Source organism: Ursus arctos, unplaced genomic scaffold (genome assembly GCF_023065955.2).
Source record: "Ursus arctos isolate Adak ecotype North America unplaced genomic scaffold, UrsArc2.0 scaffold_25, whole genome shotgun sequence".
Taxonomy (NCBI): domain Eukaryota; kingdom Metazoa; phylum Chordata; class Mammalia; order Carnivora; family Ursidae; genus Ursus; species Ursus arctos.
The window spans coordinates 3,343,955-3,358,494 of NW_026622930.1; the positions used below are offsets into that span (position 1 = coordinate 3,343,955).

General features: G+C 59.1%; 2 protein-coding genes across 11 annotated transcripts in view; one reads left to right on the forward strand and one right to left on the reverse strand.

Annotated features, from left to right (window-relative positions):
* The window catches only part of MOK (MOK protein kinase), a 53,450-nt gene extending 46,249 nt beyond the window's left edge, over nucleotides 1-7,201 (forward strand). For all 6 annotated transcript variants that reach the window (XM_026515280.4, XM_057318643.1, XM_057318644.1 and 3 more), the window contains 4 exons: nucleotides 95-268; nucleotides 766-880; nucleotides 2,604-2,804; nucleotides 2,882-7,201. In XM_026515280.4, the coding sequence (XP_026371065.3) occupies nucleotides 95-268; nucleotides 766-880; nucleotides 2,604-2,804; nucleotides 2,882-2,962 (571 nt within the window). In that variant the 3' untranslated portion in view covers nucleotides 2,963-7,201. The remainder of the gene's footprint in view (nucleotides 1-94; nucleotides 269-765; nucleotides 881-2,603; nucleotides 2,805-2,881) is intronic.
* A 68-nt stretch (nucleotides 7,202-7,269) lies between these two features.
* Nucleotides 7,270-14,540, reverse strand: part of WDR20 (WD repeat domain 20) — a 63,690-nt gene continuing 56,419 nt past the window's right edge. For all 5 annotated transcript variants that reach the window (XM_048220169.2, XM_026515271.4, XM_026515273.4 and 2 more), the window contains one exon: nucleotides 7,270-7,858. In XM_048220169.2, coding sequence (XP_048076126.1) covers nucleotides 7,805-7,858 — 54 coding nt within the window. In that variant the 3' untranslated portion in view covers nucleotides 7,270-7,804. The remainder of the gene's footprint in view (nucleotides 7,859-14,540) is intronic.

Consider the following 14,540-nt stretch of genomic DNA (forward strand, 5'->3'; position numbering starts at 1 on the left):
TCGTCAGTCAGGGCCCTGTAGAATCATGATGGTGGCTGGCCAAGTGCGCTCAATAATGGCGTGATCGTTTATTATCATTGGGCTTTTAATACAGGTCGAGAGCTATGAGTTTTGATTTTCCTTTTAAAAAGGGATCAGGAATACCTCTACTGACGGCCAGTTTGTCCTCGCAATGCCTCTCCCTCCTGCACGCAATGGTGGCCTATGATCCCGATGAGAGAATCAGCGCCCACCAGGCCCTGCAGCACCCCTACTTCCAAGGACAGAGGTGGGCTCCCGTGCAGCCCCGGGTGGTGGCAGGAGCTGGCCGTTGAGGCCTGGGGGGCACGAGCGGGGCTGGGTGGGTCCGGGAGCGGCCTATCCTGAACTTGGGTGCCCCCGAGATGTACCCCTCGTTCTTTTCTGGTGTAGCCTCCCAAAAGGAGGCGGTCAGTGGCCCGCGGCCGGGCATGAGGGCTCAGTGGCTGCTCTGAGGTTGAGCTGCTCGTGAGGCTCCAGTGGTCAAGACTCCAGGAGGGGCCTGTTGCACAGCAGTGACAGCAGGGTGAACTCGCTGTGGGTTGGGGGCACGTTGGTACCTGGCACGGGAGGAGCTGCCTGAGGGGCACTCGTGCCAGGGTGAGCGTGGCGGTGAGGCGGGGGCTGCGGGCGTGTGGCCGGGCAGTGCCCACATGGGATAGACCAGCCTGGGAAGGCGGAGAGGGACATGCAGGCATGCTGTGCATGCTCTCAGGGGAGCACGCCCTCTCTCCCCCTTCCCTGCAGGGCAGCTGAGAAACAGGCTCTGGCCAGCCACAGAAAACCTTTCTTTCCAGAGCGCCCTGTGGCATCAGAACTGTTCAGTAACAGCTGGCAAATTTCAAAGAAGGACAGAAAGCAGGTACTGAGTGAAGTTAGTGAGCTGGAAATGGCCTTTGTAGGTGGGACTGGATGTCCTCAGGGGGCTCGTGTCTCTGCGGAGGACGCCCCCCATGGCAGGCCAGACTGCCCCACCCGCCTGAAAGGGGCGCCCATCAGTGAGGTCTGACCCTGCGCCCGCGATGTCTCTGAACTAGGACGCAGGGAGCCCGGCTCGATCGTTCCCGCCCCTTCTGTCCCGCTAGCCGAGGGGGAACGGCAGCGCCCCGTGTGCGCAGGCCAGGCCAGGAGAGGCGGGATTCTCCCACACACAGGTGCCAGGTTCTCTGCCAAAGCGCTTGGCAGCTGTCACCTCCCTGTGCCCTCCAGCTGACCCTAGCAGGGGGCACAGAGAAGCTAAGCTGGCCCGGGTGACCTGGTGTGCCAGTGGCAGGCCCCCACACCCCCACGTGCGCAGCCGGTCTCAGGGAGCGCTCGCCTGGGCACAGACTGCTTCGAAAACAGCAGCTTCCTTTTGCAGTCTTCTCACCCCTGAGCGCCCCAAGTGGTCCCCGCTGCTGTGCCCCACCAGCTCCACGTTCTGCGCTGACCGCGCGCTGTGCGGCGCTGTGCCCTTCTGTCACTCATCCCAGCATCAACTGCGTGTCACTTTGTGCTAGGAGCTGAGGTCACCGGTACATCTGCAGCCAGGCCGCCTGCCTGATGGCTCCATTCGGCTAAGAGGCTGAGCAGTTCAGACCCAATCTCCTGGTCTCTCCCCCCAGACCTTCTTTTCTCCCCCCTGCCTTCCCTTTAAGGGTGGAGGCAGCTCCCTTCCTGCTCTTCAGGCCCCAAAAGGTGACACACCAGCCCCACTTGAGCCTCCCTCACTTTGTCTCCCGACTGCTGTCTCTGCTCCGGCCTTCCCTCCGGTGAGACGTTTGTCTGACCGTGTCACTCCTGCCGGCACCCAGCACAGTCCCTGCGCATCTGGAGGGGCCACACGGGAAGCCTTCCCAGCCTTGAGGGCCATAAGGTCCCATCACAGCTGTCCTCTTGCCGTGGACGATCCGTAAATGAACAGTGGGGCTCTGTCCCAGTAAAACTTTGCACACTGCGATTTGAATTTCATGTAATTGTTACATGCCATGAAATGGTTTTCAGCTATTAAAAAAGGCAGGGTCCCTGGGTGGCTCAGGTGATTGAGTGTCCAACTCTTGGTTTTGGCTCCGACTGTGATCTTGGGGTTGTGGGATCGAGCCCTGTGTTGGGCTTTGGGCTCAGCAGGAAGTCTGCTGGAGATTCTCTCCACTCCCTCCCAAATAAATAAATAAATAAATAAATAAAAATTTTAAAAAAAAGGTAAAGAAATTCTTAGCTCACCAGCCACACTGAAGCAAGAACATGGGCGGGTTTGGCCGACCTCCGGAGTTAAAGCAGGGGTGCCAGCACAGCCGTGGCCTGTGGAGCGCTGCTCTGACTGTCTCAGTGGCCTCCCTGGCGTCAGGCCAGGCTACAGCCAGCTGCCCTGTGGGGCAGACCCCGCATGAGACTCCAGTGTGAAGGCTCTGCCTCCCCTGGGGGGGACGCTCCAGTGAGCAGCCACGTCACTTGGGTGGTGGGGATACCATCTAGTCACCGTATGGTCACAGCTCTTGGTCAAGTTCCATTAGGCGAAAGTCGTATAGAAGAGCCTCTTTTGTTTTTCCTAATTTCCGTAAAGGGGACACCATTATAGGTTCGACTGACCTGTGTTTTGTTTCAAGAAACAGTCCCTAAAGCCAGAGGAGGACCATCCCAAGAGACCAGGACCGGCCTACCTAATGGAACTGCCCAAACTGAAGCTCTCGGAAGGGACCAAACTGTCCTCGCACTCCAGCCCCGCACTGCGCTCCGTGCTCGGCCCGGGGGCCAACAGGAAAGTGCCGGTGCTGAGGCCCTTCAAGTGCGCTGGCGCCGACCAGAAGGTAGCCCGTCTTGCCAACTCCCCGTGGCCCGCGGCTCCTGGCCCGGCCCGCTGAGTGTCTGCTGTTTCCCTTAACAGACGGATGCGCAGAAGGACCTGAAGGCCAACCTGAAGCAGTACCGTCTGCCCACGATCGAGAGGAAGGGCGGGGGGTACTGAGCAGCCCGGCCGGCCGCCTGCCCGGAGCGTGAGAGCAGGTGTGGCCAGGCCGGGCCCCGCGGGTCGCCTCCGAGCCTCCGATGGAGGACCCTGGGAGAGGCCCTGCGTCCCCCGAGACACTGCCCTGCAGGCCAGCCGCGGCTGCGGGCGTCCTGAGAGCAGCTGTCCTGTATGTTCCAGTCGAATACATTTGTAAAACCACCTCGCTCTGGGGTTTTATTTCATTTTTGTAACCTGAGAATTGGGGGGCAGAGAATATTTTGTAATTTTTAAAAATCTGAGTCAAAACAGAAATCAGAATTCATATACTGTATGATTTAGGCTCGGTTTCACCACGGGCCCTGCACGCCATGCCCCCTGCAGTACGTCACCAACAGTGTGAGGCACGTCACCGCTCACAGATTATGCTCCTGGAGTTTTATTAAAGAATAAGCTGTCGGTACAGTATTTTAATATTTTCTGAGTTACACGTGTCCTGACATGCATTTCTTTATTTTAGGTCTTGTGAGCATGTTTGGGGAAGTTATTTTGTTGGGAAGGCTTTGGTACAGCTCAATTTTGTGGCACGTGAAAAGCCAGTAAGGACTGAACAGAGGCTCGGCCTGGTTGCGCCATGGCCTCGGTGCCCCCAGGGAGCTGCAGCCGGACGAGGCGGCCAAGCACGAGGCTCGTCGGAGCGCCGGGCTTGCCTGCGGCCACCGGCCACCTCACATTAGCTCCGGAGGCCCAGCTTCACCTGTGAGTAGAGATGCTGCTTCCTGCCGGCGCTTTGCTCTGCTGCTGGCCCGCCTGCTGGCCAGACGCCAGACCCTCTGAGCCCCTTTTTGTCTTGGGATGTAGCGTAATGACACCTTCGTTTTCTCATCTTCACAAACTTACAATGTTAAGAAAAAGCAAATTTCCCAGGTTAGTTTTAGTCTTCTTGTTCCCTCTTTTGAGACAGATCTGTGACATTCTTCCACATGGTCTCCGGTGGCCACCATGTCTGAGCCACCTGCCAGGCGGTGAAGCAGAACCAGGAGTCCCAGGCCGGCCAGGCCGTGGGGTGGATGCGGCAGCCTGGGGAGGGGCAGGCGGGAGCCAGCGTTTCACAGGGGTGGGTGCGGGTGAGCGTGGGGCAGCATGGGTATGGGCCACACGGCAGCCCAGGAGCCCAAGAGGGGCAGATTCAGGACCAGAAAGAAGGTTTTGGGGGACCTTCGGAGCTGGGTGCGCATGAGGAGGGGCTGGGAAGAGCTTCCTCTGAGCCCATTTAACACCCTGGCGGGGTCTTCGGGAAGCCCTGTTGTGGCGGGGGTGGAGTGGGGGGGGACATTGCGGGACAAGCAGGGCGCTGCTCTGCCCCCTCGGAGGATCTGGGAGTTCCGGGCCCCTGGGAGCTGAGGCAGGGAGAAGGCCGGAGCCGCGGGGTGCTGAGGCTCCACAGCAGGCAGGCTGGGGAGACAGGAGCCGGGGGAGACCGGAGCGGGCTCCTGGGATTGAAGGGGGCCCTGCATGGCCAGTGAGCCCACACCCGGAACCCAGGCAGGCGAGGCTGCCGGAGAACCAGGCCCGAGGGGCAGTGGCTCGGGGGGCATGCTCCTGTCCTCGAGGACTGGCTCTAAGGACATATTTAAGGACTGACAAGAATTTGTGTATTTAGGAAAACTGTTACCCCTTAAAGTGCATACAGTTTGAGGGGGAAATCTTTAAAGTTCTCCCACATACCTTTCTGAGTAAGCAGATTTGTCCCTCCCCACGGAGGGCCTCTCTGGGACAGGACAGGCCCTTGGGGTGTGACCTGTCCACCAACTGAAGCTCTTTTGGCTTCACGTTGGTCTCTGGAATACAAGTGCTGTGAAGCAGCTGGCCCGGAGCCGGGGGCCCAGCCACCCCAGGCCCCACAGCGGGCATGGCTGGTGCCTCATGGAGCAGGTGGCACCGTGGCCACGCTCGCCCTTCCTGCACCCACCCACCCACGCTCAGCACGGAGCCGGTCACCGGGCAGCAAGAATGGCTCCGGCTCTGTGCCCGGCCTCTAGGCCCGGTGCTGGGCGTGGAAGGCCGCCTCCGCCTGCTGCCAGAGCCCTGGCGGGTCTCGGCTCACTGCAGACTGGAGGCCCGCGGAGCCTTTGCGGACAAGGCTATTCCCGAGCATGGGAACTGTCGCCACAAAGCTCCCAAAGGGACCGGGGTCGAAGTCGTGCTCCCCCACCACCCTGTCAAGCTGGCTCACTGCACAGCGTTTCCTGAGCATGTGCCTGGTGCACCAGCCTCGCTCTTCACCCACTGCGCCCCCTGGGGCTCAGCCCGAGAGGGCTCGAGGCAGGGAGGCACCAGCACCCATAGCCCGGCTGCTCCCGGCGCCGAGGCTCAGCCTAGGGTGCTGGTCTGGGGGGTCCGGTTCTGACAGCACCTTAGCGTGTGGACCTGCCTGTGGAGTAGAAAACGCAGAGGCGACGCCACCCAAGTGACCTGGGCGCTGCTGCTCCCTGCCCCCCGGCGCTGAGGACTCCCCGGGGCCTGCCGTGTTTCCTCTGGTCCAGCCATGGGGCAGCCAGCAAGCTTGCGGCCTCCACGCCCCGGAGCCCCGGCCTCCTCTCGGCTTCCCTTAGACGTGTCCCCACGCAAGTAGCGTGTCTTCACCAGCCCCTACGTGTACGAAGGCTCCAGGCAACCAATAAAGGCAAATGCGAGTCATGCTGAGCCTTCCCTGGCTTCGGACGAGGTGACGGGCCCCAGGGCCGGCCGCAGGGCTGCGGCAGTTACAAGGCGGTCTGCTTTTGGAAGCCAACTCGGGCTTCTTGGCCAGGAGCCAACTGAAGGTACACGAGCCACAGATTTGTTCCTAGTACGGACGCATCGACAGCAAATCGGGGCCCGTCTGACGCTTCGCTCCAGAGCCAGGGTGAAGGGGAACGGCAGGGGGCTGAGCCGGGACTGTCCCCCTCGAGAGCTGTGGAAGCTGGGGAGCACAGCCGGGGCATCTGACTGAACCGAGCTTGAATTTTAACACACGTGCTGTTCTCGTGCCAGCCAGATTTCCACCTGTCACTTCACAGGAAAAGGAGACAGCCCCAGGGGGTCACAGGATGAACTCGGGACTCCGCAAAGGCGGCCTTTGCTGACCCGCAGCAGCACGTGGCCTCGTGTGTCCCTGGACCTGCGTGGCTGGGGTTTTGTGCCCCTGACAGTGTCTAGGAGCCAGCGCTTTGGTCACGGTGACAGAAAGACCATCGAGCACGTGCGGTTTTAATACGCAGGTCGTTTTGAATGTACACGATAAAAATTCTGACTCTTTCCCTTGAAACGACAGGGTGTCTGACTGTTTCCTGGCATTCGCCTCCCCAGAGCGCCTGTCCCTGGGACTCGGGCTCCACAAGCTGCGGGAGCTTCGGGGGCCCGGCCTCTCCTCTGAGAAGCAGCCGCGGCCCGGCGCCGCCCGCACAGCAACCCCGAAAACAGTGCAGCTCTCGGAGACCGTGCGCTTGATTTCCGGCCTCCGTTGTGGGGACAAGCCCCAGACTTAACGTGCTCGCTCGGAGAAGTGTGTTTCGGACACTTCGTAGTTTACAGTCACACCAGATAAAAATGCCTTCCTGGGGTACAGCTGCGGATGATGGTAGGAGTGACAGCCTTCTGCTGGGCGGTCCCTGCCACCGGGGAGTCCCCGAGTGTGGGCAGGACCTGCACTCAGAGCTGCTCCTGGGCTGGCCTCAATGTGACACCCATCCCGGGTGATCCCCGCAGCCGACAGAGCACGCCGGACTCTCCAGGGTCCGTGACACACGTGTGGTCATGTGTGGCCACGGGCTTTCAGCAACGACAGGCACGCTCAGGGACTGCAAGCAGGGAGGAGAGAGGGGTTCGCTGGGCCGCACGCACAGGTGCCACCTCCCAATGGAGGCCGCAGACCGTAAGCCACAGAACTCTCCAGATGAGCCCCGCTCGAGCAGCCTGTCCTAGTTTGAGCTTCCAGGAACAGGGTGGATAAAGGACGAATCATTTTATACCAAACTTTAATAGAACAAAAAGTTACATTAAAAATTGAGCCAACTTCACAGAAGATAAACAAATGGTATATTCAAGATAGTTTTAATATTAATTTTTTTCGTGAATTAGAAATATCACTCATAAATGATGGAAATTACTGGTGAAGTAACCATGTCCCCAGTAGCAGAAACACATCATTTATACGTATAAATACAGAGCTGACTGCCTTGAAAGCAATGGTATTAAAATAAATGTTAAGATTAAAAAGGGCATTTCCCACCCCGTAGGGCCGTGAGTCTGTGAGACCCGTATTTAAAGTAATTCCCTAATAGCATTCAACTATTTAAGTGCAAACAATTTGTAAAACTCTATGATTGCAGCATCCGTCTTCCTGAATGACAGATTTAAGTCAGAAAGCAACAACTTTCTTCATGAGTGCATTGCAGGTTGTCTCTGACCACCTATGTATAAAAACATCAGTGCAAAAACAGAGTGAAGTACTATTCGTAACACTTGAGTTTAAGGGGACTTTTTGTCCAAGAAATATTTTATTTTACACTATGTATATATGTATAGATTATTTATATATTTTTTATATATATAATATATATATGATATCAATTACACTGAACTTCTGAGTAAAAAGCAAGAAAATCCTCTTACTTTTTACTGCAGCTCCAAAATAATGATTTAAAAGTGGGAACAGCTTCTTTGGGTGAATGGCAGAGAGCACCCTTCCGAGCAGGCCCACGGGTCCTCGCACGTGACTCTGGGTGACCGCCGCCTCCGGCTAGTGTCCACGTTCCCATCTCCGTCTGTCGCTCCCTCAGGGTCGCGTCGGGGCGCGGGTTCTCAAGCGGGGGCGGGCCACTACACTACGGTTCCACCTGGAGAGCTGGCCTGGTTTTGGGATGACAACAAACCCTGCAAACAAAGCAGTTTACATTAATCCCGCAAAACGCGGGGCAGCCAAGAAAGCCACACTCATCCTTTGCCAGAGGTTCACATGACCACAGTTAGATTTCTGTCGGATTGTTAGCCACTGTTTGAACAAATCCTCCATTTCTCGTCTACTTAATTCTCATCCATGTCACTGTGTGACAGTCCCAGCAGATCAGGGTCCGCTGGAGCCGGCCCCGGCCTGGGTGTCCTACAGAGGGCAGGGCTGGCCTGGGGAGCAGCAGGCGGCCTCTCGGGGCCTGGGCTCCTCGGGACATCGTGAGCCCGAAGGCGAGGGGCAGCTGGCCAGCGGCCAGTCGCCACCTTCCCCAGAGGCCGCTGCTCAGGACCACGGTGAGGCCCCAGGAGAGCTCGGCCCTGGCTCGCATAGCAGCGGCCTGGAGCAGCTCACGACGCTGCCCGGGGACCTCATGCCCCGGCCCCACAGCGGGTCCCCACAGCGGGTCGGCCGCCACAGACGGGCTTAGCGCTTTCTAAAGGTGTCTTCCACCTGCGGGGCGCGGGAAGGGATGCTCTCGCTTTCTCTGGTTGGGGTGTGATGCTGGCGTCCCTCTGGCTTCGGCACCGGCGCTTGGGGCTCAGCGGGAAGACAAGGATCTGGGCCCTGGGCTGCCGGATCTGGGGACAGGGTGCAGGAGGTGGCGTGTGTGCCACTGGGGTGGCCCCTCCCGAGAGGGGGGAAGCCTGAGTTGGGACCCCCTGACAACCAGCCCCAGACACGGCAAAGAGCGTCTACATTTCTCCACACTCACTGGGATGCACAGTCATCACAGTTCTGAGGTTACACGAGTGTGACACTGAAGCGACGGATTTCCAGCTCTGTGAACACAAACTCGAGCTGTCCTACAAAGTGTTTCAGTTGGTTGTTGACACAGGACAAGCCTTGAGCTTGAAGCCAACGCCGCCGCGTCGCACACCCTGGACCCGTGTGGGTGCAGAGGCGAGGGGGCCGCGCGCCGCCGCCCCGCAGCTCTGCCCACACCTGCTGGCGGGGTGGGGGTGGGCTGGGAGACTCGCTGTCCCCCGCGATGCCTTCTCCCTCGCTTCTCACAAGTGGCAGCTGTTCATCTAGTCGCGATCAGGAAGCCAAGAGCAAAGGGAGTGTCACCCGGACCCCTGCTCTGAATCTACAGGAGCTCCTTCCCTGGGATCCAGGAGCTGCCCCCGGAAAGGAGCACAACCTGGGCAACTTCCACCGTGAAGCGCCCCGTTTCCCACGCATAGCCCTCGGGGGCCGCCCCGCAGACCCGACGCCGGGCCCCCTGCCTCCCTGGGTGGAAGCAGCAGCCCACCAAGGGAGGGGAGCCGTGGGCCCGTCCCTCCTCCCGGCCTCTACGGAGCTGCAGGGAGGCCGGCAAGGTCAGACTCCACTTCCACGGTGACAGTCGGTGACAGTCCGGAGTGAAGAAGCCTTTATCACAAGAGCTCTGCCACCACAATCAAGGTTTCGGGGGTTCGGATTACAGAAAGTGGTTTCCAGGAGCTCTGGGATGTCCAGGAGCAGTGCCAAGTCTACAAAATGAAAAGGTCCCTTTTCTCCCCAAATGAGAGGAGGACTCTGCTCCTGCCGCTGAAGGGGGAGTGGAGACCCAGCCTGGGGACAGAGCCCCAGCCCCACGCAGCGCTCCAGAGGACAGTGACCCGAGGCGCCCACAGTTATTTAAAGACTCAGGACAGGGGCACCTGAGTGGCTCAGCCGTTAAGCGTCTGCCTTCGGCTCAGGTCATGATCCCAGCATTCGGGGATCGAGTCCCGCGTCGGGCTCCCTGCTCGGCGGGAAGCGTGCTTCTCCCTCTCCCACTCCCCCTGCTTGTGTTCCCTCTCTCGCTGCCTCTCTCTCTGTCAAATAAATAAAATCTTAAAAAAAAAATAGGACACAGAAAGGCACTCCTCCCCCCATCCCAGACCAGCCTTGTCTAGCACGAGGACAAGGCAAGCCACGTGTGAAATTTAAAATTCTAGAAGCACATTTAACAATTAAGAAAAAAGGTGACATTAGTCCTAATATATTCAACTCAATATATCCCATATTACCATTTCAACAGGTAGAGTATGCAAATTATTAATGACTTATTTTACGTCACTTTTTCATAGCAGCCTTGAGGGATGCTGTGCCGCACGTCTGGATTTGGCCCCGTTCCGGTGCTCCGAGGCTGCAGTGGCCGGGCCGGCCGCCCAGCCCAGCCCTTCCCTGCCCTAGACCGTCTCCGACCCCGAGTGTGCCGGCCGCGGAGGACTTGGCCCCTCTCCTGCGGCCGGCCGAGGGTGGGTGCCGAGGCTCAGAGCGTCAGCAGGGGCACCCTGAAATGGCACCCCATCCTCGGGCTCCGGGGGGAGGCGCTCTCCTACACAAACTCGCTCATCCTCCCGCTTCTGTTGGCTGAAGCCTCCACCCCCCCAAGAACCACCTCCCCGCTGGCCTACTGTCCGCGTGAGGCCAGGTTCACAGATCACAAAGGTCACCTAAGCAAGCAACCACCTCAGACCCACCTTTCCCTCAGCTTCTGCCGTCCACACTCACATGAACCCCCAACGGCCAGATGCCCAAGGAAGCGCAGGGTCTGGGTAACAGGGTTAGCCCTTCTGGCGTCAACCGCGGTGAACACCTGCGTACGAACCTGCGTACGAACGGGCGCTGGGCGGCGGTGACGCCTGGGATCCACGCCCGGGCGCCGCCCCTCGGGCACCGAGCCGGGAAGCGGCCTGGGAGCCAGCCTGGCGTGGGGGGAAACCCGAGGGCTCGGGTGGGGGGCCTCTCTGCCAGAGCAAAGGAACAAGGGACAGAACGGCGGAAGCGCGTCCAACAGCGGGCCTCCAGCGACCCGGCACCAAGCGGACACGCCCCACCGAGGGGCCCCGCGGGGGCACGAACCCCAGGGCGCGGGTGCCTCCGCCGTGCGGGTGAGCATCTGGGAAGTTCCCAGGAAGCGAGGAGCGTCAGCCACAGGTCCGCGGCGGGCGAGGAGGGCCGTCCAGGACGGACGCCCGGCGCCAGCAGGCGAGGCCCCGCCTGGCCTGGCGCGGTCAGCGGGATGTCGACCCCACCGGTTCCCTTCCTGGAGCTGGAACCGGCTTTGCGGTGATGGACCGTGGACGCTTCGGGGGAAATGCTGCCGTCCAAACAAATTCAATGTCAAGTCCCCTTAGCTCTATAAGCTGTGCTTTCTTTTAAAGGTTATTGCGGGACAGAGAGAGACGGCAACACGCACAGGCCCCCATCGAAGACTTGAGACCGCCGTGGTGAGGAAGCCCGCGGACAGGTCTGGGGCCCAGCTGCGGCCCGGGCTGCCTGCTCCGAGGCAGGCGTGCTGTCTGACTGCGTCCTCCGTGGTTACACTCGGGGAGGAAGGAGCAAAGGACGGGCCCGGGCTGATGAAGAGTCGTGCCCGCCTGGCCCGCACGCCGCCAGCCTCGCGGAGTCCAGCTGTCCTCAGCGCTGTGGGGACTGCCGGTCTGCCCGCCAGACACCGCACGGGGCTGCGCCAACACCAATCCCCCGAGACGCTGGGAATCCGCCTAATAGCCTATTAGGCCCCCGGGGGGAAGCTATTACCGGACGAGGGACGATTCCTGAATCTAATATTTAATAAGCCGTTCTGTTCTCACCAGAGTTGCCATTTTATTCCTGCTAGAGATTCCATTTGAAAATTAAATAAAATACTCCAGCTCTTGGTCACGCGGAGACTAAGAGGCAAATGTCATTTGTAAAGCCATGTCCCTTTAGAGATGGCCTGGAGACGGTGAGATCTCGGCTGGCTAACTTCCTCCAGGAGTTTCCAGCCGTGGAGGCGCCTTCCCTCACCCGCCGCGGGGGCCTCACCGCTCACAGGACGCCTGGCGGGGCCCAGGCCCCGGAGCACACGAGCCGGGGTGGGAGGCGGGCAGAGCAGGCCTCGGCTCCCCACCCTGCCCCAGACCCACTGCTCGCTTAGGGCCTGGGGCCTGGGCTCCTGCGGGGTGGCCTCGACTTGCCCAACGACACGTTACATTTCCCCAGAGAGGCCCCTCAGCCTGGTCTCTGACCAGAGAAGTCACCGGGGAAAAACGACGCTCTTGTCAGACATCCGGGACAAAGGCTTTCTCAGGCACAAGCGCGTAAGGGCGGCTCTGAGACGGGTGCCTGGAGGCAAAGCACAGCCTCTTCTTGTCAGGGCCCACGTCCTGCGGCAGGGGGAGGGGACCCTCTTGTGTCTCCCTGAAGCCCCTCTGGCTGGAGTCGCCTCCAGAGCGGCCCACCCACGGTGAGAGGCTGGTTTGGAGGCCGCCGACTCGAGAGGAGGGGACGGGACTGAGCGCCTCCGGAGGCCCCGCCCCTTTCAGGACCCACGGGTCCAGATTCAACTCTTTCAACAGGCAGCCACACACAGAAGGACGGACCGAGAGTATTTTTTCAAAGCACAAACTATTTTTAAAAGATTAAAATGTGTGTGTCTTTTTAAACTTGCTGTCAATCTAGTAGTGTTGCGGGCTTAAAATCTACTCCAGGCTAAGAACACACGACCGTTCCCGTGGCGGCAGAGCCCAGGGGGCCCCGTGAGGGCGGCATCGGACACCGTCTCTTCTGCTTTGGCAGCTTAGCGTCAGAGGCTAAGGGCACACACTTCGCCCTGGAGGCTCGGGGGGCCGGCCCGGTCAGGAAGGTGCTGGGGTGCACCCCCTGAGACCATGAGAGGCAGCCAGGAGGGAGCTTCCCGAGGCCCTGCCAGCCCCTAGCTCCAGGTCCAAACATCTCCCGTCAAGCAGGAGCACCAGGGCCTGACCAGGGCTAGGTCGTGCGTTGGCCTCTCACAGCCTCCGGGGACCCTGCAGATCGAGGCTGGCATCCCGGCCTTGAGGCATTCAGGGTCGGAGACGTCAGGGTGCTGCGGAGAGTGAGGGGACACTTCACAGCAGGACAGTATGAATGGCCAACTCTTCCCACCCTCAGTGGGCCTTCCCGCACTGCCCTCTCTGCAGCGGGGCCTCGGGGCCTGGTGTCTAAGGCCCGGCCTCCACGGTGGTGATGAGGCCTCCAGCACGCCCCAGCACGCCGTTCAAGACCAGGAGGAGGAAAGCAAGGAACCCCCCCAGGACAAGAGCTCCTACAGAAGCCGGCAGGCGTCCCCACGCCACCAGCTGCTGGCTGGGTGGCTGAAGAGGACGTCGGAGGCCGGGCGTGTGGGGCACCAAGGCCAGCTGGCAGCCCAGGACGCCTTCAGAGCGTCGGCACTGCCGTTCATGGGGCCTCCGCCCAGCTCTGCTGAAGGTCCACCAACCGCCCTTGGGCGGCCGGGAGTCAGAGCAGACGAGGGCCACACACAGCCGGTGCCTCCGATACAACCGAGGTTTCCTTTAGTGCGCGTCTCCTTAGGAGAACTCCGAGCAGGCAGCAGAGGGAGAAATGCCCGCGGCTCCTTGCTCTGTAAACATCAACGAGGCCATACTTTTATAGCATTTACAAGTGTTCTTTTTTGGTTCATTCAGACTTTCGTGAAGCCACCTGGGAAACTACCACAAACTGTCTACGTGCACAGTTCATTCGCTCGTGTTTATTTCACATCCGGGTACAAAGGGCTGCCCCCCCACCGCGTGCGTGAGTCTCGAGCTGTGACAGTGACAACAGAACAGCCAAAAACCAAGACAGTGAAACAGAAACATGATTTTCTTAAAATGATAAATTAATAATACTGATATTAAAGCTTCACTAATTAGTGTAACAGTTATAAGAACTTAATTTATCAACATTTCATATTAGGAAGGCTATCAAATTTATTCATCAAGAAATTAGATGAAAATGTAAAAAAAGAAACATATTTTACTTTTGATTTTCATTAAGGGTAAATAATCATACAATTTTATACAACGTCACCTAACAGAGCAGTCTTTACTAAACTTAGGTATACAGAAATTAAAAATGCAGGAAATGTTTCCTCTTACACTTTGAAGTGGAGAGCAGCAGTGCGAGCACAACACGGAGTCATGTCAGAGGTGCAGCAACAAACCAGAGCTAATACCTGGGGGGCTGTCCCCTCCACTGGGGGGGGAAGCATTTTCACACAGCTTTGAATCTGGGCTCTGAACACGAGTGCTTTTCGATGTGAGCCCCAGACTCCACTCTCTGGACTGCTGTCTGCGCTCACAGGCCATCCCTGGGGTCACGGAGCTGAGCCCCTTGATGACCCAAACCGATGGCAGTCCCCGCAGCCCACCGCGACAGGCGTGCTGGACAAGGAGGGCCTCGCTGCCCAGTCCCTTCCGTCTTCCCAGGATGGCTGACACCGCCAGGTTCCTTATCAGGCCCACCACACACGTGCAGGGGTTCTCCGCTGCGGAAGGAAACCCCAACAGTGGACACACCCAGCACCACGGGCAAGTCAACAGGGGCCATCGGCCGGCTGGTCTCAGCCGAGCCCTCGGGCGCAGAAGGGATGCTGTGCTCCGTGCGTCTCTCCCGGAAAAGCTAGCCGGACTCTGCTTCTAGATCTTCCTCGGACAGTCAGGTACACAAGGTGGCATCTGGGTTTCCCAAAGGATTCCTTCTCCAGCCCTCCCTGACCCTGTGGCCTTTCTCCTCACACTTTGAGCTTCCCCAAGAAAAAACCCGAACAGCTCCCTGCCCAGGCTGGAGGTGCGGAGAGCCCTGTGTGCAGGTGAAGATGTCTGATAA